Source organism: Leishmania infantum, chromosome 4, assembly GCF_000002875.2.
Source record: "Leishmania infantum JPCM5 genome chromosome 4".
Lineage (NCBI taxonomy): Eukaryota > Euglenozoa > Kinetoplastea > Trypanosomatida > Trypanosomatidae > Leishmania > Leishmania infantum.
In genome coordinates, this window is record NC_009389.2 from 245772 (window position 1) to 265849 (window position 20078).

Sequence of the window (20078 nt, forward strand, 5' to 3'; positions counted from 1 at the left end):
GAGAGGCACGCGCTGACTTTGTCCTTGTCGTGCCTTGTGCAGGTACACTCACATGGACCCACCACTGCCCATCCACAGACACACAAGTAAGCGCGCGCAGACTTGTTGGACACAGGAGAGGGGGTGGGTGGGTAGGTGGTGGAACGAGGATGGGGGCGAGCTGCCTGAGTTGCTGGAGGCACCGACAACTGTGGTGTGAAGAGCGAGGAAAGATGCGCGACGGGGAAACGATGGCTGTGAATGTGTGGGTGTGTGCGTTTCCAGTCATGCACACCCCGCGCACACATAAATGAAAAACTTCAGCACACACACACGCACACACAGGGTGAGTGAGTGGGAGGGAGGGAGGGAGTTGATGTGGTTGCGGAGAGCAAGAGAGAAAGGTGTGCGGTCACACCGTGAAGCATAACAACACGCGCGTGAGTGTCTGCCAGCCCGCGCTCAACGGGCGGCACTGCCGCAGGGCCTTGGAGAGAGGCGCTCATCGATGTGCGCGCGCGTGATTGTCTGTGTGTATCTTCGAGTCTTGTCAACTGTTGATGCAAAGCAGACACACACGTGCACACACACACGTGCACACACACACACACACACACACACACGTGCACACACACACACACACACACACGTGCACACACACACACGTGCACACACACACACACACACGTGCACACACACACACACACACGTGCACACACACACACACACACACACGTGCACACACACACACACACACACACACACACGTGCACACACACACACACACACACACGTGCACACACACACACACACACACACGTGCACACACACACACACACACGTGCACACACACACACACACGTGCACACACACACACACACGTGCACACACACGGGAGAGATCAATGCTACGACATGGGAACCGTTTTCGAGGGTTGCATGGCTCCTTTAAGCGGTACCTGTGCACGAGACGCGTGCGGCGATGCGCGGTCACTCCTTTCCTTTCCTCGGCATCTCTACTTCTCAGCGCCAGGGAGACGGGAGGGGAGGGGGAGGAGGGTTGCACATGCACCGCCATAAACGCGCGCACTCGACCCGTTTCTCCGTAGTGTGCATGTGTGTGTGTGTGTGTAGGAAACAATGTGCCGCACGTTTACGCATCCTCGCCATCGCCGTCTGAGTCACGTGACGACGATGCGGACGCTGACGATGATAAAGCAGAGCCGTCCGAGCTCGCGTCTGAGTCCGAGTCCAGCCTGCTGCGCAACTTCTCCTCGAGTCGCTGCTTCTTCTTCGCCTTTTTGGCGGCGCGGCGGCTGCGCTTCTTCGCCTGTATGCTTTCTAGTTTCGTGACTTTCTCATGATGCACCTGACGACGTTGCTGCAGCTCCGCTGCTGCGGCGGCCGCGGCGCGGAGGTGCTGCTGGCGCACCTCCTCACGCTCCTCTGCAATACGCGTGTTGGTGTTCGTCTTACCGCCGGCGCCGGCGATGGTGGACCGAAGCCGCGGCAGCGAGCGCATCGTCGCGATACTGCGGATGTACGATTCATGCTCGCGCTGCAGCCGCGCGTCACGGGCGGCCTTCTCCTCCGGCGTTAGCGGCGGCGGCGGCGCGTTGCCGCCGTGGTTGTTGCCGCTGGAAGAAGAGATAGACATGCTTCACCGATGAGTGGCGGGGCGAAGAAGGGCGCTTGCCGTAGTACTGACACAGAAATGTGTATGTGTGCGTGTGATGGCGCTTATGTGGTATGCGTGTTTATGTGAACAGAGGGGGAGAGAAGAGCGTAGGTGAGGAAGCGGAGGAACATCACGCGGAAGGGGCCGTCTAACGAACGGCAAGGCGCTTCTCGCTGTGTTTTCTCTGCGGCGTCCTTGGGTGGACGTGCGTGTTCTGCCGTTCATCGACCTGCAAGCGGCGCGAGATCTGCTCGCCGTGGAACTCACACTCACGCACACACGTGCACAGCACGAGAGCAAAGGACAGAGGGCGACACGGGGAGGGGCCGCAGCACCACAAAGAGAGGAAGAGAGAACGCGCACGTGGAGCACCCCTCCCCCTTCCCCAAGAGAGGCACGACCCCCCCCCCCCACTGCGTCCTCCAAAAAACAAGAAGGATGCATGCGTATATGCATGCAAACATATGCTTGTATGCGTGGGTATACCTAGAGATACATAGCGCTATGGAGTCGATGCGTTTTCGCTTGCAGGTGTGTACACTTCTGGTGCACGCGGGCAGTGTGTCCACGCTACAGCACACACAACACACACGCTGAGAGAGAGAGGGAGAGAGGCAGGCGCTTGAGCAACGCAGCTCCATCAACCACACACACACACAGAGAGAGAGAAAGATGCGACAGAGACCACAGCAACGAGCCAGCCATGCCGGTTTCTCCGCGTTTGCGAGCAGAGTTACTGCAGTGATCAGATATCTTGCACACCCTCCCTCTCTGCGCACTACTGGTGCCGCTTTACTTCTTCTCGCCGCTTGTTCGTGGCCTCGAGGGAGGGCGTGCAGCGCGCCGCCCATTGCGCAGTCTTGTGTGCTCTGCTGCTGCTCGCATTCTCGCGTGGCGGCGAGGCCGCAGCGGTGATGGGGAGTGATGGAGCGCTGACATGAGTCGACTTTCCTTTCGCGCTTTTCGGTGCCTTAGCAGCTGATGGCGGATCGCTGACGCAGTTCCCCGAACGCGGACGCAGCAGCGACAGCGATGGGCCTGCGAGCGGGGCCGCCGTGGTGAACGTCGGAGTGGCAATAGATGCCCCGGGATCTGCAGATATGGTACGTGGAAGCGCAAAGACATTCGCTGGGGAGGCACACAATATCGACCTCGTTGTCGCTTTCGCCGCCGTGTCTCCTCGCAAGTTCTGGCGCAGACGAGCACGGTCGTCAGCGCGGTGTCGGCGCTCAGTCGACTGAGCACCGCCGCTGCAGTCACTCTTTTTCCGCTTCGTCACTGTCTGACTAGACGCTGGCACAGACGACGGCGCCGGCGAGCGTCGAGCATGCACTGCGTCGCTGCGGCCATCATCGCCGCCGTTATTTTCACGCAGCCGCTTAGTGCCAGCGTGGCGAGGCGACGGCTGCTGCTGCTGTTGATGCAGCCGATCCGTGTGCGGCATGGACGCGTCATCTGCCGCTGTTGCTTCGGCTACGGATGCCAGTGGTGGCTGGCGGAGGGGAGCCGTCGGTGGCGTGGAGGAGGACGTTGTAGCAAACGCGATGTCCGCACGTCCTTCACCGCTGCGAGTGACGCTGAGGCACGCCAACTCTTCGCTTCTGCCGGCGCGGTACGATGAGGGCGCGACGTCCCCCTGCTCTGTCACGATGCTGCTGCCGTCGGTGTGCGACGCCACCGCTTCCACCCCCATGCCTTCTGGCCTCATCATCGCCCTTTCGTGGTAGTGATGCGTTCTGGGGTCCTGTGGCTGGGGTGAGACGCTGTACGATGCTTCTGAGCCTCCGTACGCCCGTGCCAGTCTTGTGCCGTTTCCGCTCTGGCTGCCTTGGGCAGTCTCGCCATCCTGAGAGAGCGGTGTATAGCGCCGAGGGCCGCCGCCTGGGCTGCACCGACTCGTACTCGGACTGCAACGCGTATCACCGCCGGCAAGCGTGGCAGTCCTCGCTGCCTGCAGCGAGTGAACCCGCTGCTGCTGCCTGCGCAGGATATCATCGGCTTCGTCAGCCCACCGGAAGTCCATGTTGGAGACTGAGCGCCGTGCTGCCCTATCCTCGGGCAGAGATGGGTGCGGATGACGCTGCTGTGGCTCTTCCCTATGCTTTGATGGGTTGAAGGACTCGTGACTGGCATGAGATGGTGGGGAGGTCGAGGGCGAGGAGGGGGTGACCGAGACATCAGCCACAGAAGCAGGGACAGGGTTTGCCGTGCGCGCCGCCTTTTTCACGCTTGATAAGCCACACTCCGCATGGCCTTCAGCAGGGACACCTCGCGGCGCGGCGGTAGCGCGCCGTTGCGCAGGACACTCGAGAGAAGGCCGCTGGGGCGACAAGGATACCGTCGATGCCGGCTCCCCAGCATCTCCTTCCGCGTCCTCTTCGTCGCCGCCAACACGCTCGTCCTCGACGCCAACAGCAACAGGCGCCACCGAGCCGCCATCACGCCTGCCCTGGCCGTCGTCACCGGCTTCCGCAGAGGAAGATGCATCCACCGGCGAATCCGGCGCCGTGGCGTCCCGCGGTTTAGCGTCGTCTTCCTTCGCTGCGGTATCGGCACTCGTACGGCTTTCCTGGCTGATGTTTGAGACTGTCATCACAGCCTTCTCTTTCTTCAAGCGAATCACCCGCGGGGGCGAAGCGCCCATCACGGCGGCGTCTGCTGCATGGTTGCCAGCGCAGAGCTCATCCGTGGCGCCGGCACCGCTGTCTGCCATATTAGTCGGAGAGGGAGCCGGAGAGGCCGGCGGCTGCGAAGCTGCAGAAAGTGCTGTCGGCGCTGGTGGGGTCTGAGCGTCACGTGGGCACCGCTCTTGCGGGAGTGGTGTCGACCAGCACGACGGGGGCGGCAGCGGCGACTGCGATGGCGATCCAGGCACCGGAGTGTGAGGCGAATACTCCAAATCACTTCCTTCACTTGCTTGACGGGGACGACGGCGCTGCAGCCGCAACCGCATCTGCTGCCGGCACGGTGGACTGAAGACGAGCCCGTTAGGGTCCGCCACCGGGCTCATCGACGTCGACACCCTGGTGGTGTGCCTGCGACGTATCGGCGAGTCGAGCTGAGAGCCGTCCTCTCCATTTCTCGTGAGGCCACACGGCAGCGCTGACACGGCGAGTGCGGTCATGGTATCCTCCAGCACCACAATCGGCTTTGGCGATGGCGTCGAAAGACCTGCATAGGTGCCCACCACAGGGCACGGGCGCCATTGCTCAGGAGCTCCAGCTGATGGAGAGGTGGCGAGGGACAGAAACCCCACATCGTTGCCGTCCTCTTCACCTCTTTCGCCGTGCTCTGCGTCCTCTTCCTCATTGCGGCCGCCCCCTTCGGCAGACGGGCCCGTGTCGTGCGAGCTGCGGTAGTGGCAGTAGAGATGATAAGACCGAACGGGTGTGGTCGTGGCAGTGGCACTCTCCCACGCGCCGCACGACTCCGCCGCCTTCTCTTGTTGCGCAAGTGTGTGCGCCTGTTCATCATCAACGACCCCGCGGCTCTCCCCATCACTGCCTCTGTAAGCGGAATGCTCCAACGGAGGACTGCAGCCTGCATCGCGTCCAGAGCCATCGCGCCTGCCCTTCTCGTCTGTTCTCACGGCGGCTGCTGACGTGGATGGCGTGTGCATGTGCAACGCCGGGGCGGCCGATGCCGCTTCCACTGACCACGTGTTGACACAGGGCTCGGCCTCCTCGTTCCCGTCGATGCAATTCGCGCTGTCGTCCTGCTCAAGACTCATGGGCGCCGCCGACGCGCATGACAACGAAACGTCCGACGTGGGAGCTAGGAGCGCCCGGTGAGGCGGCGAGGCGGCGGACAGGGCGCACCCTCGGTAAGGCTGCAGCAGAACAGCGCTGCCGCGGCCGCCATCATTGTCGACATCCCGGTTGCTGTCGGATCCGCGCTGCACCGATGAAAGCGGCGCGGGCACAGACGCCGACGCTATGACGGCGTCAGGGTGAGAAAGGGCTGTCGCGGCGCTCCGCGACTCCGAGGCACGCCCTCTGTCCACACCACTGGCTGATTGGGCATTCGCACACGCCTGTGGCACGCGCAGCGGCGTCGAAACCGACGTCTGCTCCACATCCGCGGAGGTGCATTGCTCGGTGGGTGGGGCAGCGACGCTCGATGCGACGTCGGGCAAACTCCCTTTCCAGGCCCTCTGTGATTCGTTCCCCCCCTTGTCGTCTCGGCTTTCCTGAAGAGACGCTGTTGTTGCCACTGCAGTAGCCGCATTCGATGGAGCACCGCGAGATTGTTCTCCTGGCGCAATCGCCGCCGCGGGTGCAGTCGACGGCGCCATCGACGCGGACGGAGCGGAGGTGTCGAGCTGGGTGGTGACTTCTCCGAAGAGCGACCTCGCCCACCTCCGATCATCGGCGCAATAATGGTGGCCTTGAGCATCGTTGCTCTCGCCGTTGCCCTTCGCGGACAGGCGGAGGTACAAGAGGCGCTCGAGGGTGAGGGGCACTCTAGCTGGCGCGTAGAGCTGCTCCCAAAGCGCGTACGCACTCGCCTGTATCACGTGCGCCTCGTCAGCGCGTGGTGCGCAGCCACCGTCGTTTTTCCCTTCTGCTTGTCCCGTCTGCGGAGGCGGCTTCGGCGCGGATGCGGAGGAGAGCGGACAGAAAGACCGCTGGTGCTGCTGCTGCTGCATCGTCGCGGAGAAGAGAAGGGGGCAGGGGAAACAGTGGAGCAAAGACGCAACAACAACGCAAGGCAAGTCAACGTATAGTGCGAGGCTGCTGATCTACGTCTGTGCCGCCCACGCGTGTGATGGGGCTTCTGCTGTTGCTGCTGCCAAGCGTAATCTAGTCAAAATGAAGGCACGCACACACGGCGTGCGCACCAAGAGGCGAGAGTGCGGGAATCTAAAGAGAAAGGAAGCGGCAGGAGAGATCGAGCTGGCGATAGAGGAAGCCGCACCAGCAGATGGTGATGGTAAGCTGATAACACGAACAACGCCCACACGCCATCACGTGCCTCTGTGTGCGCGTGTGCGTCTAAGAGGTGCGGGCCGAAACACAACGAGAGACGGCGAGAAGCGAAAACCAAACCACAGAAGGAAATCTTCGACCGGGGTGGAAATGGAATAGAGGGGGGCCGGCAGAGAGAAAGCGAGGTGTGTGTGTGTGTGTGTGCCGAGCCGCCCGTGAGTCTGTCCGTGGTGTAAACAACTGCTGCTCTGAAGAGATGGGAAGTAGGGGTGGGTGGGTGAGCCGAGATGTAGAAGGCGTAGACGAGACCGTCGCGACGGTATGGCCCTGCACACACACACCTACAGGAGTATGCGCGCACGCGAGGAGAGGTGGTGGTGGGTGGGTGGGGAGGGGAGTGGAGCGAACAGCTACTTATGCGCGCGCCACGTAGTTCTGATGCAAAGTAATTTGAAGAAGCGGCAGATGGCAGAGACAGTGGTGGCGGGTGCGATGTAGGGTCGAAGGGAGACGATGCACAAAGTCGCGGAGACAGACAAGGTGGGGCAGACATGGAGAAGGCACAGCGGCAGCAGTCGGAGCGATGGTGATGCGTGCCACCAGACGACATGGTCGGAAGGGGGAGGGAAAAATAAAGTTGAGGGAAAGGAGAAACGAGTCGGCGCTGCGGGGCGCGGTTCGCACACGCACCTCCAAGAAGTGAAGCACCCAAGTGAAGATGAGGGTTGCCCTGTACTCATGCAACTTTTTGTGCTACGCGTGCCGTTGCTGCTCACACACGATCAACCTGCTTTTCTGGCCCTTACACACTCCTCCCTCCCGCACAGCGCCTTGCCCTCAGCATGTACATCGCACACTCACACGCGCATTCGTACCGCCTTAGAATATCGTAGGCGCAGGAGGAGGGAAGACAGCGCATTAATACACACGGTGAGAGGGAGTAAGTAAGAGAGAAGGGCGAACACCACCACCGCCACCCGCGAATGCACACAGCAGCCGCCGCAATACGCCCCTTACAAGCAGCCGCGCGAGCGAGTCAAAGGACAGTAACATCACACACGCACACCGGATTGACCATGAGAACCCCCCCCCCCCCACACACACACACACGGGGTGGAGAACATAAGACGTCAGGACAACAAAATGGGGGGTTGATGAAAAAAAAAACAAGCAAAGACGAAAACAAAAAGGAAACAGGAGTCACCTGGCTGCTTTGCGGAGTAACGGGGATATACAGGCGGTCCGAGAACGATGGGCTAACAGCCGCCGCTGGGAGATCCTTGCTGCCTCTGTTTCGATTGTATCATCGCCGTGGTGTGTGTGAACACAGCATTCGGGTGGCTGCCTGGTCGAGGGTCTCCGGTACCCTACTCACAGTCGTCGGTGCTGTCGCGTGCATTGACTTTGTCGTAGCCGTGCTGTCGCTGCGTTGCGGTGGTAGTGTTGCCGGCGCCATCGCCGCCGCCAGAGGCTCCCCTGTCAGAGGTGGAGGGCGAAAAACAAACACGCACAAAAGGAAAAACTCCACCTCGCGGTCGCAAGTGGGAGTGAGGACTCCGTCCACCGGTGGATACGTGATGTGCCCAGTCACATCCATGCGCCAGACCGTGTTCCTGTTGTCATTCTTTCGCGTCCATCGCCTCGACGAACAACAGCGTACCCGTTATACGTCATCGTGACCAGCGCAGGAGGCTTCGATGGGATTGTGATTGAGGTTGCGGGCGCGGCAGCTTGTGCAGTTGGAGGGGATGCGGTCACTCTCTGTGCCATGGGTGCAGCACTCATTGCAGAGGCTCTGTTGAGGCTCTTCGATAATTTGGACAAGGACTCGCAAGTCATGAGAGGTGATTTTTTCCTGTTGCGTGCTCGACCCCAGCTTCCGTTCTCTCCTTCACGGCAGGCGAAGATACCTTCTGCGCCGTCAGCTCCGGCGGCGTTGCCAAGTCAGGTAGAAGCGCTGTGACAGCATCTAGTGCGTGCTGGAGAAGGCATTGGTGAGGGTGAGATTGAAATTGCTGCTCCACTGGCGCAACTCCAGCGCAGTAACCAGGTAATCGAAAAAAGCGTTCACGATGCCATTTACGCTGCTAGCGGTGAGAGGCTTGTGACCGGTCTCGTGATGGGATGCCGCCTGTCTGCTGCAGCTCACCTTGGATTCCTTGGGGTGATTTCCAAGGAGACACTCGTAGCCATTCCTACTGACGCACGACGTGTAGAGGGACTCCGAAGTGAGCCCGTCGAAGTAGTTGTCCAACTGAATTGCCAGCAGGTCCATTCCAGGGGAGCATAGTCCGATGAACGCATCGAATTTCTGGTGACCATCGTCAACATGGACGATAGACTTCGAGATACAGCAGCTCATTGTATCAAAAGGCTATGGTCAGGAGGGCGCCCTCTGTCGTGGTGAGCACTGCGAGGCAAACATACAGGAACAGAACCATCTACAATGTGGTGGAATAAATGCAACACGCGGAAAAAAAGAAATCCATCTAAGCACAGCGAGGAGCATATGCCCTTGAGGAGGAGGGTGCCCCACAAAGAAGGAAAGTCGCTGTCTTAGAGACCTTAAAAGCCTCCCAGTCCGCCTGCAACCGAGACGGCAAACAAAATCGTGCTGCAAAAAACATCATTTGGCTACAGCACCTAAATGGGCAGCCTTTGCACACCGATTTCTATTATGTAGGTTTTTCCAGAGGGGTGTTCGCTCGAAGCGATGAAACTAGTCAGAAGAACAAAAAGTACGTGTGCAAATATTCAAGGATCCAAGAAAACAAAAAGGAGAAGCACAAACAGCATACATTGCATTGTAAACCAAGGATTTTTTTTCGCTTGTCTGTGACTTCCTGCCTTTTCGTTGCTGTATTGCGGCTTTCTTTTCAGGCGAGGGTAATGCCCACCGAGATGAGAATAAAAAAAAGGGAGAAAAGTCAGATATAGTAAAAGCATGAACAAAAAGAACGCCGTCCTCATCTGTCATATATGTGGTAGATGGGGCATTCGACTTACTGGGGTGCTCGAGTTGGTGGCCTGCTGCTTGCCGATGAGTTGCTTCGTACGCGCCTTCAAACTCATTGTCCGCATAACGTACAGCTGTGATCCAGGCTGAGCATACTGAGGGGAATGCGTACCCACTTTAGGGTGACTCGGCGTCGGCCCACTGGAAGCGGCTGCATCCAAAGGAGAAAGGATCAAGGGCTGCACAGGATTTTCACCAGGTGAAAGAACAAGAGATGACGATGTCTTTTGTTCACTTATTTTGCTCTTTCCAGCGCTTGAAATATTTCCTCCGTGCAACCTTGCATTATCGATCTTGCGAGGTGCATGGCTCGCTGAGTTTCGACTGTCCAACACCATCAAGCTGTCATCGAGGCTAGGACGTCTCACTTCATGCTCGTGTTGGCTTATCCTCACGGGAGTGAGGCCAAGCTGCGAGGAGCACCACAGCTGTAGTTTCTCGCCTACAGTACTCATCATTTTCGTAGTCCAGCCTGCCAGCCATTCCTTTACTGCCTCACAGACGAGCTTGCACTGTTGCACGCTCGTGTTGCTGTCGGAGGCAGCTGCATCTTCATCTATACTGCAGACTTGCGAGCCGACCGAGACTCGAGCTGGAACGCACAAGGTCGATTGTGCAAGAGCGGTGTGGCGCGCCGACTTTTCCTCCTCAGCGCCTCCGCAAAGAGCAACCTTCTTCCACATGTCAGCTGCTTTTTCAGCTTCGGCGAGCTTCGACCGCAGCACTCGGGTATGCGCATCAAATACACGCTCGATAACAGCGTTAGCAAGTTGTTCACTGTTGACACGCAGCGGCTGAATGCTACTTGCTTTGGGCTCAATATGCGCTGCGTTCAGAAGTGTGATTGCTTTTTCAAGAACTCCATCCTTGTACGCCATGTATGTGAGTGCCTCTCCGCTGTCGACGAACTTTGGAATAGCAGTCGCTTCAAGCTCTCGTAGCAGTGCTATTACTTGCTCTCTTCCATCGTTCATTATCAGCGCCGCTTCATGTGAATGGAAAGACGCTGGTAGCTCACAAGGCAAAGCGCATTTTTGATAACAGATATCAACGAAAATGAAATGATGGCCTCGCAAGAAAATCTTGAGTAGAATAGAGGGGAATGTATACGTTAGAATCATTACATGAAGTTGGGCTTCAGTACGTGAAAGAGATCACTGCGACCCTGCAAAAAAAAAAGGCAAGGCGTGCTCATCAGAGGTATGCTGGCTCTCTTTACCGAGCCTCTGCTGCGGTAGGGGCGACTTGCGCCGCCACGTGCTTCGATGAACTCCAGAATGTATCGACAGAAAACTGTGGTGGCTGCTGCCCCAGCCACAGTTCACCAAGGTTTCACTCTTTTCTTAAAGATTTCCCAAGAACTCTTTTGTTTGCTTGACTACACTAATCTGAAGAGCTGACCAGCAAAATAAAAGGAAATCAGAAAAGAAGGCGTGCTTAGGGCTGCGGAAAAAAGGATCACAAAGCGCTGAGACCCTGATTCAATATAACGCCTCATTTTCCGACTTTGCCCAAACACGGCGAACAAAAAAGGGAAGCTCTTTGTAATATCCTAAGTGCTAAGATTTCCCAACTTGAAACAAACAACAAAAAAGACGGAAACAAGCAAGTTAGTATTTTTGTTCTCCTTTCCTTTTCGTAAAAGTTGTGTCGATTACTTGAACTCAGCGTACTGCGGGGCCTGACCGTAGCGGTACCACCAGATGCACAGGGTCACGACAAACGCCATCAACGTCGTGACGAAGGAGGAGTACCAAATGATGGACATGAACTCCTCATCCGTGCCAGGGCGTGAGTTCTGGTGCATTGCGTTCTCCGTCACGCCGACCAGGTTCGTCGACTCGCACACAAACAGCACACGAGTCCACAGCTCCTGCATGTGCTTCTTATAGTCGTTGCTCATCTTCTTGCTGGTCATATAGCTGGTCAGGCGCTTGACCTCGTACTCGTCCTTCGGGATAATGCTGCCCATGTGGTCCAGTTCTACAGTGTTAGTGATGGTTGCAGCATAGCAGCCCCTCTTGAACGTCATCTTCTCCTTCATGTACCGCTTGACGATCTCGTTAAAGCGTATCTCCGCGGCGGTGCGAACTTTGGTGCGGAATACGTGACGGCGGAGTGGGTAGTATACCTTCCCGACCTCTTTGTACACGAACTTCTTCGCCAGCGGACTCGTGTAGTTACACATGGGGTTGGATTGACCACCGAAGGTGGCCATGGCACCCCCGAGGGTCATATTACCGAAATTCATCGTCATTTTGGCGAACAAAGGACAGACTTGGTGTTCTAGTTGGCGTTACTCGCTTTTTCAGTGATGTTTGCGTTTTTTTTTGTTTCGAGGGCTGTCAGGGAAACAGGAGGAGGGAGGCGAGAGAGCAAAAAGAGGTAATATAAAGTGCACAGTAGACGTAGCGAGTAGTGCTGTTTTGTGCGGTGCTAGTGGGAGAGTTAGAGCAAAGCAGAGGTGGCCCACTTCTTTTTTTTTTTGTTGGTTTCGGGCAGCCGATAGTTCGGCGGCTGGGTGAAGTGATGGCGTTTACACCCTGGAAATCTTCATTTTTTTTTTTCTACAAGCTCAACACCGAGACATGTGGAGTAGCACTTTGATCAAAGTACAATTGCCCTGTGCTCACAACCAGTCCAATCATGATTACTGTCAAGGCGAAAGATAGGGAGACACACACAGCTAGGGCAGCGTTTGATGCGGAGTCATCTCGCGGGTTCCACTTGAAAGTTTAAACTGATCGGCTGGCATGGGTTTCTGAGGGCACGCATGGGGTAGGGGGGCGTGCGGGTGCAGTCGGTTTGGTGGCCGCCATGTTGGGCGACCTTTGGGGGGGGGCGCCTTGGTGGGGCCGTGGGTGGCCCTGGCGGCATGCCCATCGGTTGGGGCCAAGGGAGGGGGGGGTTTGCCGGCCCCTGGCCGGGGACGTGGGTCGCGGGCCCAGCGCCACCGCCGCGGCGTTCGGGTTGGTGGGTGGCGCAGCGCTCTGGAAGGGGGCGGTGGTGTGATGGCGGTGTCGGTTGGGGTGGTGGAGGGTTGCTGAGGGCCGGCGCCTCGGCCCTCCGCGGTGCAGTTTCGCATGAACATGCCGTGCGGGGCGGCAAAGGCCGCCGCGACAGTTGGCGCGCGCAATCGCCGTTTCAGACGCTCGACCAAGAGAGGGATGTGCTGCCTCACTTCCATGTGTCTTCGCAAGCCTCTGCGAGAGCTCGGTGAAGGGAACCGCGTTACGGGAAGGCGAACCAGGCGTGCGCGCACACTCTCATCACCATTACTCCGTGGAACATCCAAGGCAAAACGACGACGAGTTTTTGGCGCAGAAGTGTACATTCGGTCTTGGTGAACCAAGGAAAAGCGCAGGGGAACCACGTGAGCGACTTCCTCGGCTTCGGGCGGGGAAGTGGACGGGTGCAGATCTGCTCGTGCGCACGCCCTCCCACGCAGCTGAGCGAAGCGAGCGAGAAACACATGTCGACAGCAGCTATCGAACAGAGCTGGCGAGGCGAGGCGGGGAGAGCGGGGGGGGGGCTGGGCTGGGCGTTAATGCTAATTACACGCGCGCAGCCTTGAACTCCCTTCCGAGACGGCGGCTAGAGCTTGAGATCCTTGAACAGCGCGCTCTGCAGGAGGTGGCCTGTGAGAATGATACTGACTGCTACGAGAAAGAAGTCGTCCGCGTACCTCGCGGCGGTGTACACGACAACGGTGAAGACGTGCACGACGCTGGCGTATGCGGCGGCGAGGGCCGACGAGGGCACGTTGGGCTTGACGGCCTGCTGCTGCTGTACGGCGCCATCGACTACCTCCGTCAGGCTTGTCGGCATGAGCATGTAGGCAAACATGGTGGCGTGGAGAACGGCGATGCGGAGCCCGATAACGATAGGCAGCAGACGCGCGTGTGTAATGACGCGCAGTCGCAGCACGCAGCAGTCTAACAGTGACACCTTCTTCGTGCCACAGAAGCCGCCGTTGTAGTTCTGCAAGAGCAGCACATCATCGACAGAGGGCTTCGAGTTGGCGACGGGCACGGGGCACGCGAGTTCTGCAGGTTGTCGGCACAGCGGGCACCGAAGCCGCCGGTAAATCCCGGAGCACTGCCATATCTGCACGAGACAGCGGGCGCAGAACTGCTGATGACCACACGGCAGCAGCTCCACGGGGTGGTCAACGACGGTGGAGAAGCAGATGATGCAGTGCACCTCATCTCCAGCTTCAGCCGCTGCTGCAGGCGTGGTATCCTCTGCTGCCTCCTGCGACGAAGTTGGACGCGTTGGCCGCAGGGCGGCCGCCATGGCTTGCACCTCGGTGTAACTCGGCAGCGTTCTCCAGTGGGTCGCTTGCTGCCGCATCCGCCGTGCCTCGATGTGCATCACGACAAACCGCGCTATCCACAAAACGAGCATCACCAACGCCAACGCCGGCACCGCCACGCGCAGGAGGTTCAACGCCATCGAGCCGCCACTCGACACGCTCGCGAAAATGTTGCAGGCGGCCGGGAACGTGGCCGTCGCTGGGTGGGGCTTGTTAACGTACCTCGCCTGTGCAAACGTCCGCTCCGGTCGCGGTCGGTGCTCCATCTTGCCCCTCCCCCCCTCCTCCGCTCCCCCCACCGCCACGTTCCCCGCCGCCGCCTTCCCTCGCCCGTATTGCGCCCTCTCTGTGTGTGCGTGTGCGCTCCTACGTGTGAGAAGCCACGCTGAGCAAGCGCCAGAGAAGCGGGCGTGTGCGGAGTGCGAGAGGAGAGGAGAGAGCCGAACGCCGCCGAAGCGGAGGAGGGAATACAAGAGCGTGCAGCGCAGCAGGACACACACCCACACACGCACACACACACACACACACAGCAACAAGCCCTTCAATCTCCTTCCCCTTCTTTATACTGCAGGAAAGAGAGAGAAGTGTGCAAAACGAAAAGGGAAACGAAACCGTCGCTGTGCCTGACGTGTACGTATGTCGTCGTCGTCGTTGCCACGGACCGTGCGCGTGTGATTGCCGCGAGCAAGTGCGCTTTTCCTGGCTCTTGCGGCTGCGACAGCCAGTCAGACCACCGCACCACGCCAAGGGGTTCGCACGTATGCTGCCGGTTTCGTTGCGAGCACACCAGGGAGCACGTCGAACAAGATACACGCGTTCCAGTGCCGCAGAGACGTAGGGCACCGGCGCGAGAGAGGAAGCGGGAGACGACGACGAACGGCGCAGGCGGCGGAAAAGCAGTCAAGCGACAGCCCGAAAAGCAAAATAAAACACGCACACGCACACGCACACACAAGTATGTAGCAGACCAATGACACACGGAAATGATAGCGGAGGGCGAAACGGATAGGGGAGAGAGAGAGATCGTGAAGCGCACGCGTGCGTGCGCTTGCAGTCCCACGTACGCCGGCGTGGAACAGAGTCAGCGGACAAGACGGCACACACACACACACACACACACAGATGAGAGCGTGAAGAGCAAGGAAGGAGGAGGGGGAGGGGGGGAAGTTACATTCACGAAACCACAAGAACGCGCGACGCAGAGAAACGGGTGGCCGTTGGCGATGACGACTCTGTCAGCGAGCCAGGGGATGGATGACGGCACAGGGGCGGGGCCAAGGCTGCAGCTGAGATGGCGCGGAGTTGCAATCCACCACCGCGACAACGTCGGCACACGGAAACAGCAACAAAGTGGTAGACGAGGCCGAAGGAAAGCGGATGTAAGTATCGCGGGCGACGGAACGCAGCTGATATTGAAACCATATGGCAGAACGACGGCATGCACACGCACGGCGTGCGGGTGGGTCGGTGGGTGGCAGGAGAAGTGCCGGTGCAACAACGGCAGCCGCACAATCCGCGCGTGCAGCGGTGTGGATGCCCATAGAAAAAAAAGGGAGAACAGGCGCACGGGGGCGAATACGACAGATAGAGAGAGAGAGTATTGGAGGACACATGAGTCGGTTGGTGGGCAGTGGCTCTGCGGGCGTGTCTGCTAGGCATCCTGCGAGAGCGCGTGCGGAGGGAGAGGCCCACTTGCACACAGGCATGCGAACGTACGCACGCCAGACGGGCGCTACGGCGACCTCCGGTGCGCGGCGGCGCCGTGCTCCACAGCTCCATCATGGCTTGCCTTTCTTTTCCTTTTTTTTGTGCGGTTTCTTTGCTGTGTGACGCTGTGGCGGAGCGTCAGGCACGGGCGCAGGACCTCAGCACGGCGGATCCTCTCCATCCTTACTCGGGCTTCAGCGGTGGTGGTGGTGGTGGTGGGAACAGCGCGATCGTGCGTTCCAACGCGTCATAAAGACAATCTTCCACGGGCGCAGCAACACACACTTGGAGATCAACCCACCAGCGGATGATGACGGGCTCGTCAGACTCATCGCCTCAGGGTATCACACGCACTCGCGCAACCACGGATGCCGCAATGCCTCGTAAGCCGTCAGCCGCCGAGAAGGGTACTTCTCCAGAAGCCCGCGAAGGAAGGAGGTGCCGAGCGCCGAGATGGGGGGTAGCAACACATCGGCGACGTGCCCATCAGGCGCCATCACGCGACCGACGGACGCATTTGCCTGCACACCGGTCGCGGCAGCGTCCGCGGAGACGTACACGAGGCGATCGAGGTCCACCTCCAGCCCACCCGACGCACACATGTCGGCGTACGCGGTGAGTGATGCGCAGAGCTGCTCCACGGTGGTGGCAAAGAGCGTGTCAGCCGGCGTCGCGCTGCTGCCGCCATCGCTGCCCTCAGCAAGGGCACGCTTCTGCTCCGCACACCGCACAGACGCCGCCACCGCCTCGGCGCGCCGGTGCCACTGCCGAGTCTGCTCCGAGGCGGCGGAGAACGCAGCTGACGTCTCGGCACGTTCTTTCGGCAGCACCACGCGCACCGACTCTACCACTGACAGCGGAGGTAGACACGCGACTTCAGAAGGAGGGCGTGCCGCAGAGCTGGACGGCCGTGACGATGGGAGCGGCCCAGCACTGGCTGGGGGGCCGGTGGCGCCTTTCGGCACTGCTGGGCGGCGCCGGTGCCGCTGGAAGCGCAGGGGGGCGTCATAGTTCACCACAGGTGGGCCACCCGGCCGCCGCGGGTTTTTCGCTGACGGAAACGGTGCCCGCCCCGTCAGCAGCGCGTACGCGATGACGCCGACGGAGTACATGTCGACTGCTGCACCGTACCCCATCTTGTCCGGGCGCAAGGCCGGGTTGGTGACCTCAGGGGCTGCGTAGATAGGGGTGCCGCAGCTCGTCGTTGCGTCGTTGCGGGAATAGATCAGCTTCACCCGCTCCGGCACCGCCTCCGTGGCTGCTGATGCCGCTGCAGCAGACCTGCCTTCAACGCCCTGTGACATCTGCGAGAGCGTCCCGGCGAAGCCGTGCAGCGCCCCTGCGGAGTCGAACGGATGTGTCTGCAGGTGGTCGAGCACATGCGAGAGACCGAAATCCATGATCTTGACGACCGGCCACATGTGCCGCGGTACGTGCACCGTGTAAAGCACCGACAGCGGATTTGTGAACTCCACCGCCTCACTGTCTTCCTCACACGTCGTCGCGGCGGATGTGGACGCGTCGCTTGCATGGTGCGAGTGAGAGTAGGCGCGGAGCTGATGAACCAACGTCTGCAGCTGCAGCGCGTTGAGCGCGTAGCGGTCGCAGGGGCGCTGCAGCATCAAATTTTCGAGCTTCAAGTCACGGTGGATGATGCCCATCGTGTGCAGGTACAACACTGCCTCAATCACTTGAACGATAATGATCTTCACAATGAACTCCGGCAGCGGACCGCCGACCGAGACGAGCTCAACGTCGTCGTCGTCGTCGCACGTAGCTGCAGTCGCCGCTGCCGTTGTCGAGTTGCTCTTGCCGTCGCCTAGCCGTTGCGCACCGGCGTTACGATGGTTGTTCGCGCCACGCTCGCTCTTACGAGCACCTGTTTTCCCCCCGCGCTCACGTCGCTTGTAGATCTGCAGCAGGTCCCACACTTCCCCTCCAGTCGCCTGCTCCATCACCAGTGCCAGGTGGTCTGGCTGGTCAAACACCTCGTACAGTGCGGTGACGTTGCGGTGACGCACGGCGAGGAGAATGTTGATCTCGCGCTGCTGACGGCGGCGGTGCTGCAACTCTCTCTCATATGTGCGGCGGAGTGCCTCGGGGAGGCAGCGGATCAGCTCTCGACGGCGTTGCTCACGATCTTGCTGCGACAGTGGCTGTGCGTCCCCGTCATCACTCGAGTCGTCGTCGTCTCGCGGCTTGTGCTGCGACTTCCGAAATGCGCTGAGCGAGGAGGACGGCGTCAGGGCAGCGGGCGTTAAGTCGGCAAGCTGAAGACTGGCGAGCACACCTGCTGTCCACTCCTTCCGTCTCTGCGCGGCCAGATCGTCCGGCTGCGTCTCCATGAGCAACAGCTGCTCAATCACGGCGGCATCTGCGGCCGATATCGTCCCTGGCACTGCCCCCGCAGTACCAGGGGTGGCAACGGTGGCAGCGTTGCGGATGCATGACACAGGTGCTCGATCCGTACCGCCTTCGCCTTCCTCGACATGCTGCTGCTGCTGCTGCTGCTGAAGAGCTTCAAACAACATGCGCTGCTTGCGGATGATCTTGACAGCGAACACCTGTGGCGCAGCATCATCTGTGGTGATTGCGTCCGCCTCCGCTGCTGTCGTCGAGGCCGCCGACGCGGACACATGCAGCACCGAGGCTGGCGCCCGTCGCTCCTTCCCCCGTATGTAGGCTTCCCGTAGCTCAGCCGCCTCTGCCGGGTTCGCCGTCCACTCACCCACGCCGTCGCCGCTGAAGACGTACTCCCAGCTTGAGGGCACACCAGCCGCGACACCACCACCAGCGTCGAGGAGGGACGGCGACTGCGATGAGGCTGACGCCTCTGCGCGCAAGGCGGCGCGGTACACGGTGCCGAACGTTCCCTGGCCCAGCGGATGTGCCCGATCAAGGGAGTAGTACTCGTCAACGCTGTGACCGTACATGCGCCGCACCTGCGCCTCGACGTTCCACTGCGCTCTGCACAGCAGCGCACGCCGTCGCGCAGCTGTCTGCAGTGCCTGACGTTGCTGCTGTTCCTTCTCCGCCAAGGCGATGTCCTCATCAGCGCCCTGTGTCGTGCTCGCCTGATGCGGCTGCTCTGCCACCCAACGCACAAACGCCTCCGCCGTGAGGAAGAGAAACGAGAGGTTGTAGTCCGTCGTGCGCCGAGGGCCGGCGTTGATGAGCTCCACCACGTCACCGTCGCGCAGACGCGCCGAGCGGCCTTTGCCCACCTTCTGGCCGTTGACGATGCATCCGTTTGTGCTGTAGTCAGAGAGCATAATGCGAGCGGCGTTGCGGCCGGTTGCATCGCCGCGTGGATGCGGCGCAGCTGGCGCATCCGTTGCGGGTTGAGGACTGCGATGAAGCGGAGCCACGACCTTGGCCACGGCGCCGGCCGCCTCGTAGGCCGCCCTCTGTGCCTCCTTGTCTTCCGCCGCCACTGTAGCCGCCGCCGCAGCGTCACCGCGACGAGGATCACTTCCCGGTTGGTAGGCGATAGTGCAGTGCACATTGCTGACACACGGATTCGTGGCGAAGACGATGCCGTTGCTGGCGAGGCGACCGAGACGGACAGCGCCGTTGTTGCTGCGAGTGCCACACAGGGGCAGGAGAAGGCGAGGTGATGGCGAGGGGTGAGACTTATCTCCCTCCTGCTGCAGCGAGGCCGCCCAACACTTCTCAGAACATTCTGCGGACGCTGGTGCGCAAGGGTACGTGCTGCCGCTGTGGGAGCACACCGGAAAGTAGAACTGCCGCAGAGCTGGTGGAACGTGCCGCCACAACCAGTCCTCTTCAGGTTCACGCAGGGACGATGAGGCTATCAGCTTCGTCACTGACTCTTTCCCCGGCGCGTCTGCCCCTTCCACAGGGCAGCGACAACGCGGCGCGTGTGCCAGCAGCCCGTTTTCTCTCGACGGCAGGTTCTGCGCGACGAGGACACCCCAGACACGCACACTATCCGCGTCACGGTCGTCAAGGACCTTGCCACTACACCCACCTTCATGGCGCTGCTTCTTGTGCGCAGGTGGCGCGTTACTGCTGCTGGTGCCACTGCGTTCCTGTACCGGTGCGTTCATCGAGAGCTGCTTGAAGGAGGAGAGAGGGAGGGGTGCAAGTGATGATGGAGTGCGCGTCATGTGTGCGCGTGTCCAGTGAGGTGGCAGGCGGGAGGGACGGGGTCGGTGGGTGGGGGGGGGGAGGGCACAACCTCCTGCGCGGCGTTATGTATGCGCGTGTTCTTGTGTGTTAGCGTCCGCCCGCCATGTACTGCGGACACACGCACACACACACACACACACACACACAAACACGCAGAGAAAGGCGCGCGCGCGTGCGTAGATATGTGTGTGTATGGCGTGCTCTCTGTGAAAGGGAAGAGGAGAAGGGGGAGGGGAGGGCGCAAGGACGAGTGGTGAGGCGCCAGGTGGCGTGGCCGAGGGAGGAGGGCGATGAGTCATCTTGC

The 20078-nt window shown here is 60.0% G+C and overlaps 6 protein-coding genes across 6 annotated transcripts; all 6 read right to left on the reverse strand.

Annotated features, from left to right (window-relative positions):
- Positions 1 to 1131: 1131 nt before the first annotated feature.
- LINJ_04_0600 (conserved hypothetical protein) lies at positions 1132 to 1635 on the reverse strand (the record flags this gene model as incomplete). Its single annotated transcript, XM_001462861.1, has 1 exon — positions 1132 to 1635. One exon carries the CDS (start codon positions 1633 to 1635, stop codon positions 1132 to 1134), a length of 504 nt encoding a protein of 167 aa, XP_001462898.1.
- A 799-nt stretch (positions 1636 to 2434) lies between these two features.
- On the reverse strand, positions 2435 to 6304 carry LINJ_04_0610 (hypothetical protein; the record flags this gene model as incomplete). Its single annotated transcript, XM_001462862.1, has 1 exon — positions 2435 to 6304. One exon carries the CDS (start codon positions 6302 to 6304, stop codon positions 2435 to 2437), a length of 3870 nt encoding a protein of 1289 aa, XP_001462899.1.
- Positions 6305 to 9557: 3253 nt separating this feature from the next.
- Positions 9558 to 10574, reverse strand: LINJ_04_0620 (hypothetical protein; the record flags this gene model as incomplete). Its single annotated transcript, XM_001462863.1, has 1 exon — positions 9558 to 10574. One exon carries the CDS (start codon positions 10572 to 10574, stop codon positions 9558 to 9560), a length of 1017 nt encoding a protein of 338 aa, XP_001462900.1.
- A 680-nt stretch (positions 10575 to 11254) lies between these two features.
- On the reverse strand, positions 11255 to 11857 carry LINJ_04_0630 (conserved hypothetical protein; the record flags this gene model as incomplete). The annotated part of the gene is made up of 1 exon (XM_001462864.1): positions 11255 to 11857. One exon carries the CDS (start codon positions 11855 to 11857, stop codon positions 11255 to 11257), a length of 603 nt encoding a protein of 200 aa, XP_001462901.1.
- Positions 11858 to 13194: 1337 nt separating this feature from the next.
- Positions 13195 to 14181, reverse strand: LINJ_04_0640 (hypothetical protein; the record flags this gene model as incomplete). The annotated part of the gene is made up of 1 exon (XM_001462865.1): positions 13195 to 14181. The coding sequence occupies one exon, from the start codon at positions 14179 to 14181 to the stop codon at positions 13195 to 13197; it is 987 nt and encodes a 328-aa protein (XP_001462902.1).
- A 1785-nt stretch (positions 14182 to 15966) lies between these two features.
- On the reverse strand, positions 15967 to 19752 carry LINJ_04_0650 (serine-threonine protein kinase-like protein; the record flags this gene model as incomplete). The annotated part of the gene is made up of 1 exon (XM_001462866.1): positions 15967 to 19752. One exon carries the CDS (start codon positions 19750 to 19752, stop codon positions 15967 to 15969), a length of 3786 nt encoding a protein of 1261 aa, XP_001462903.1.
- Between the last annotated feature and the right edge of the window lie 326 nt (positions 19753 to 20078).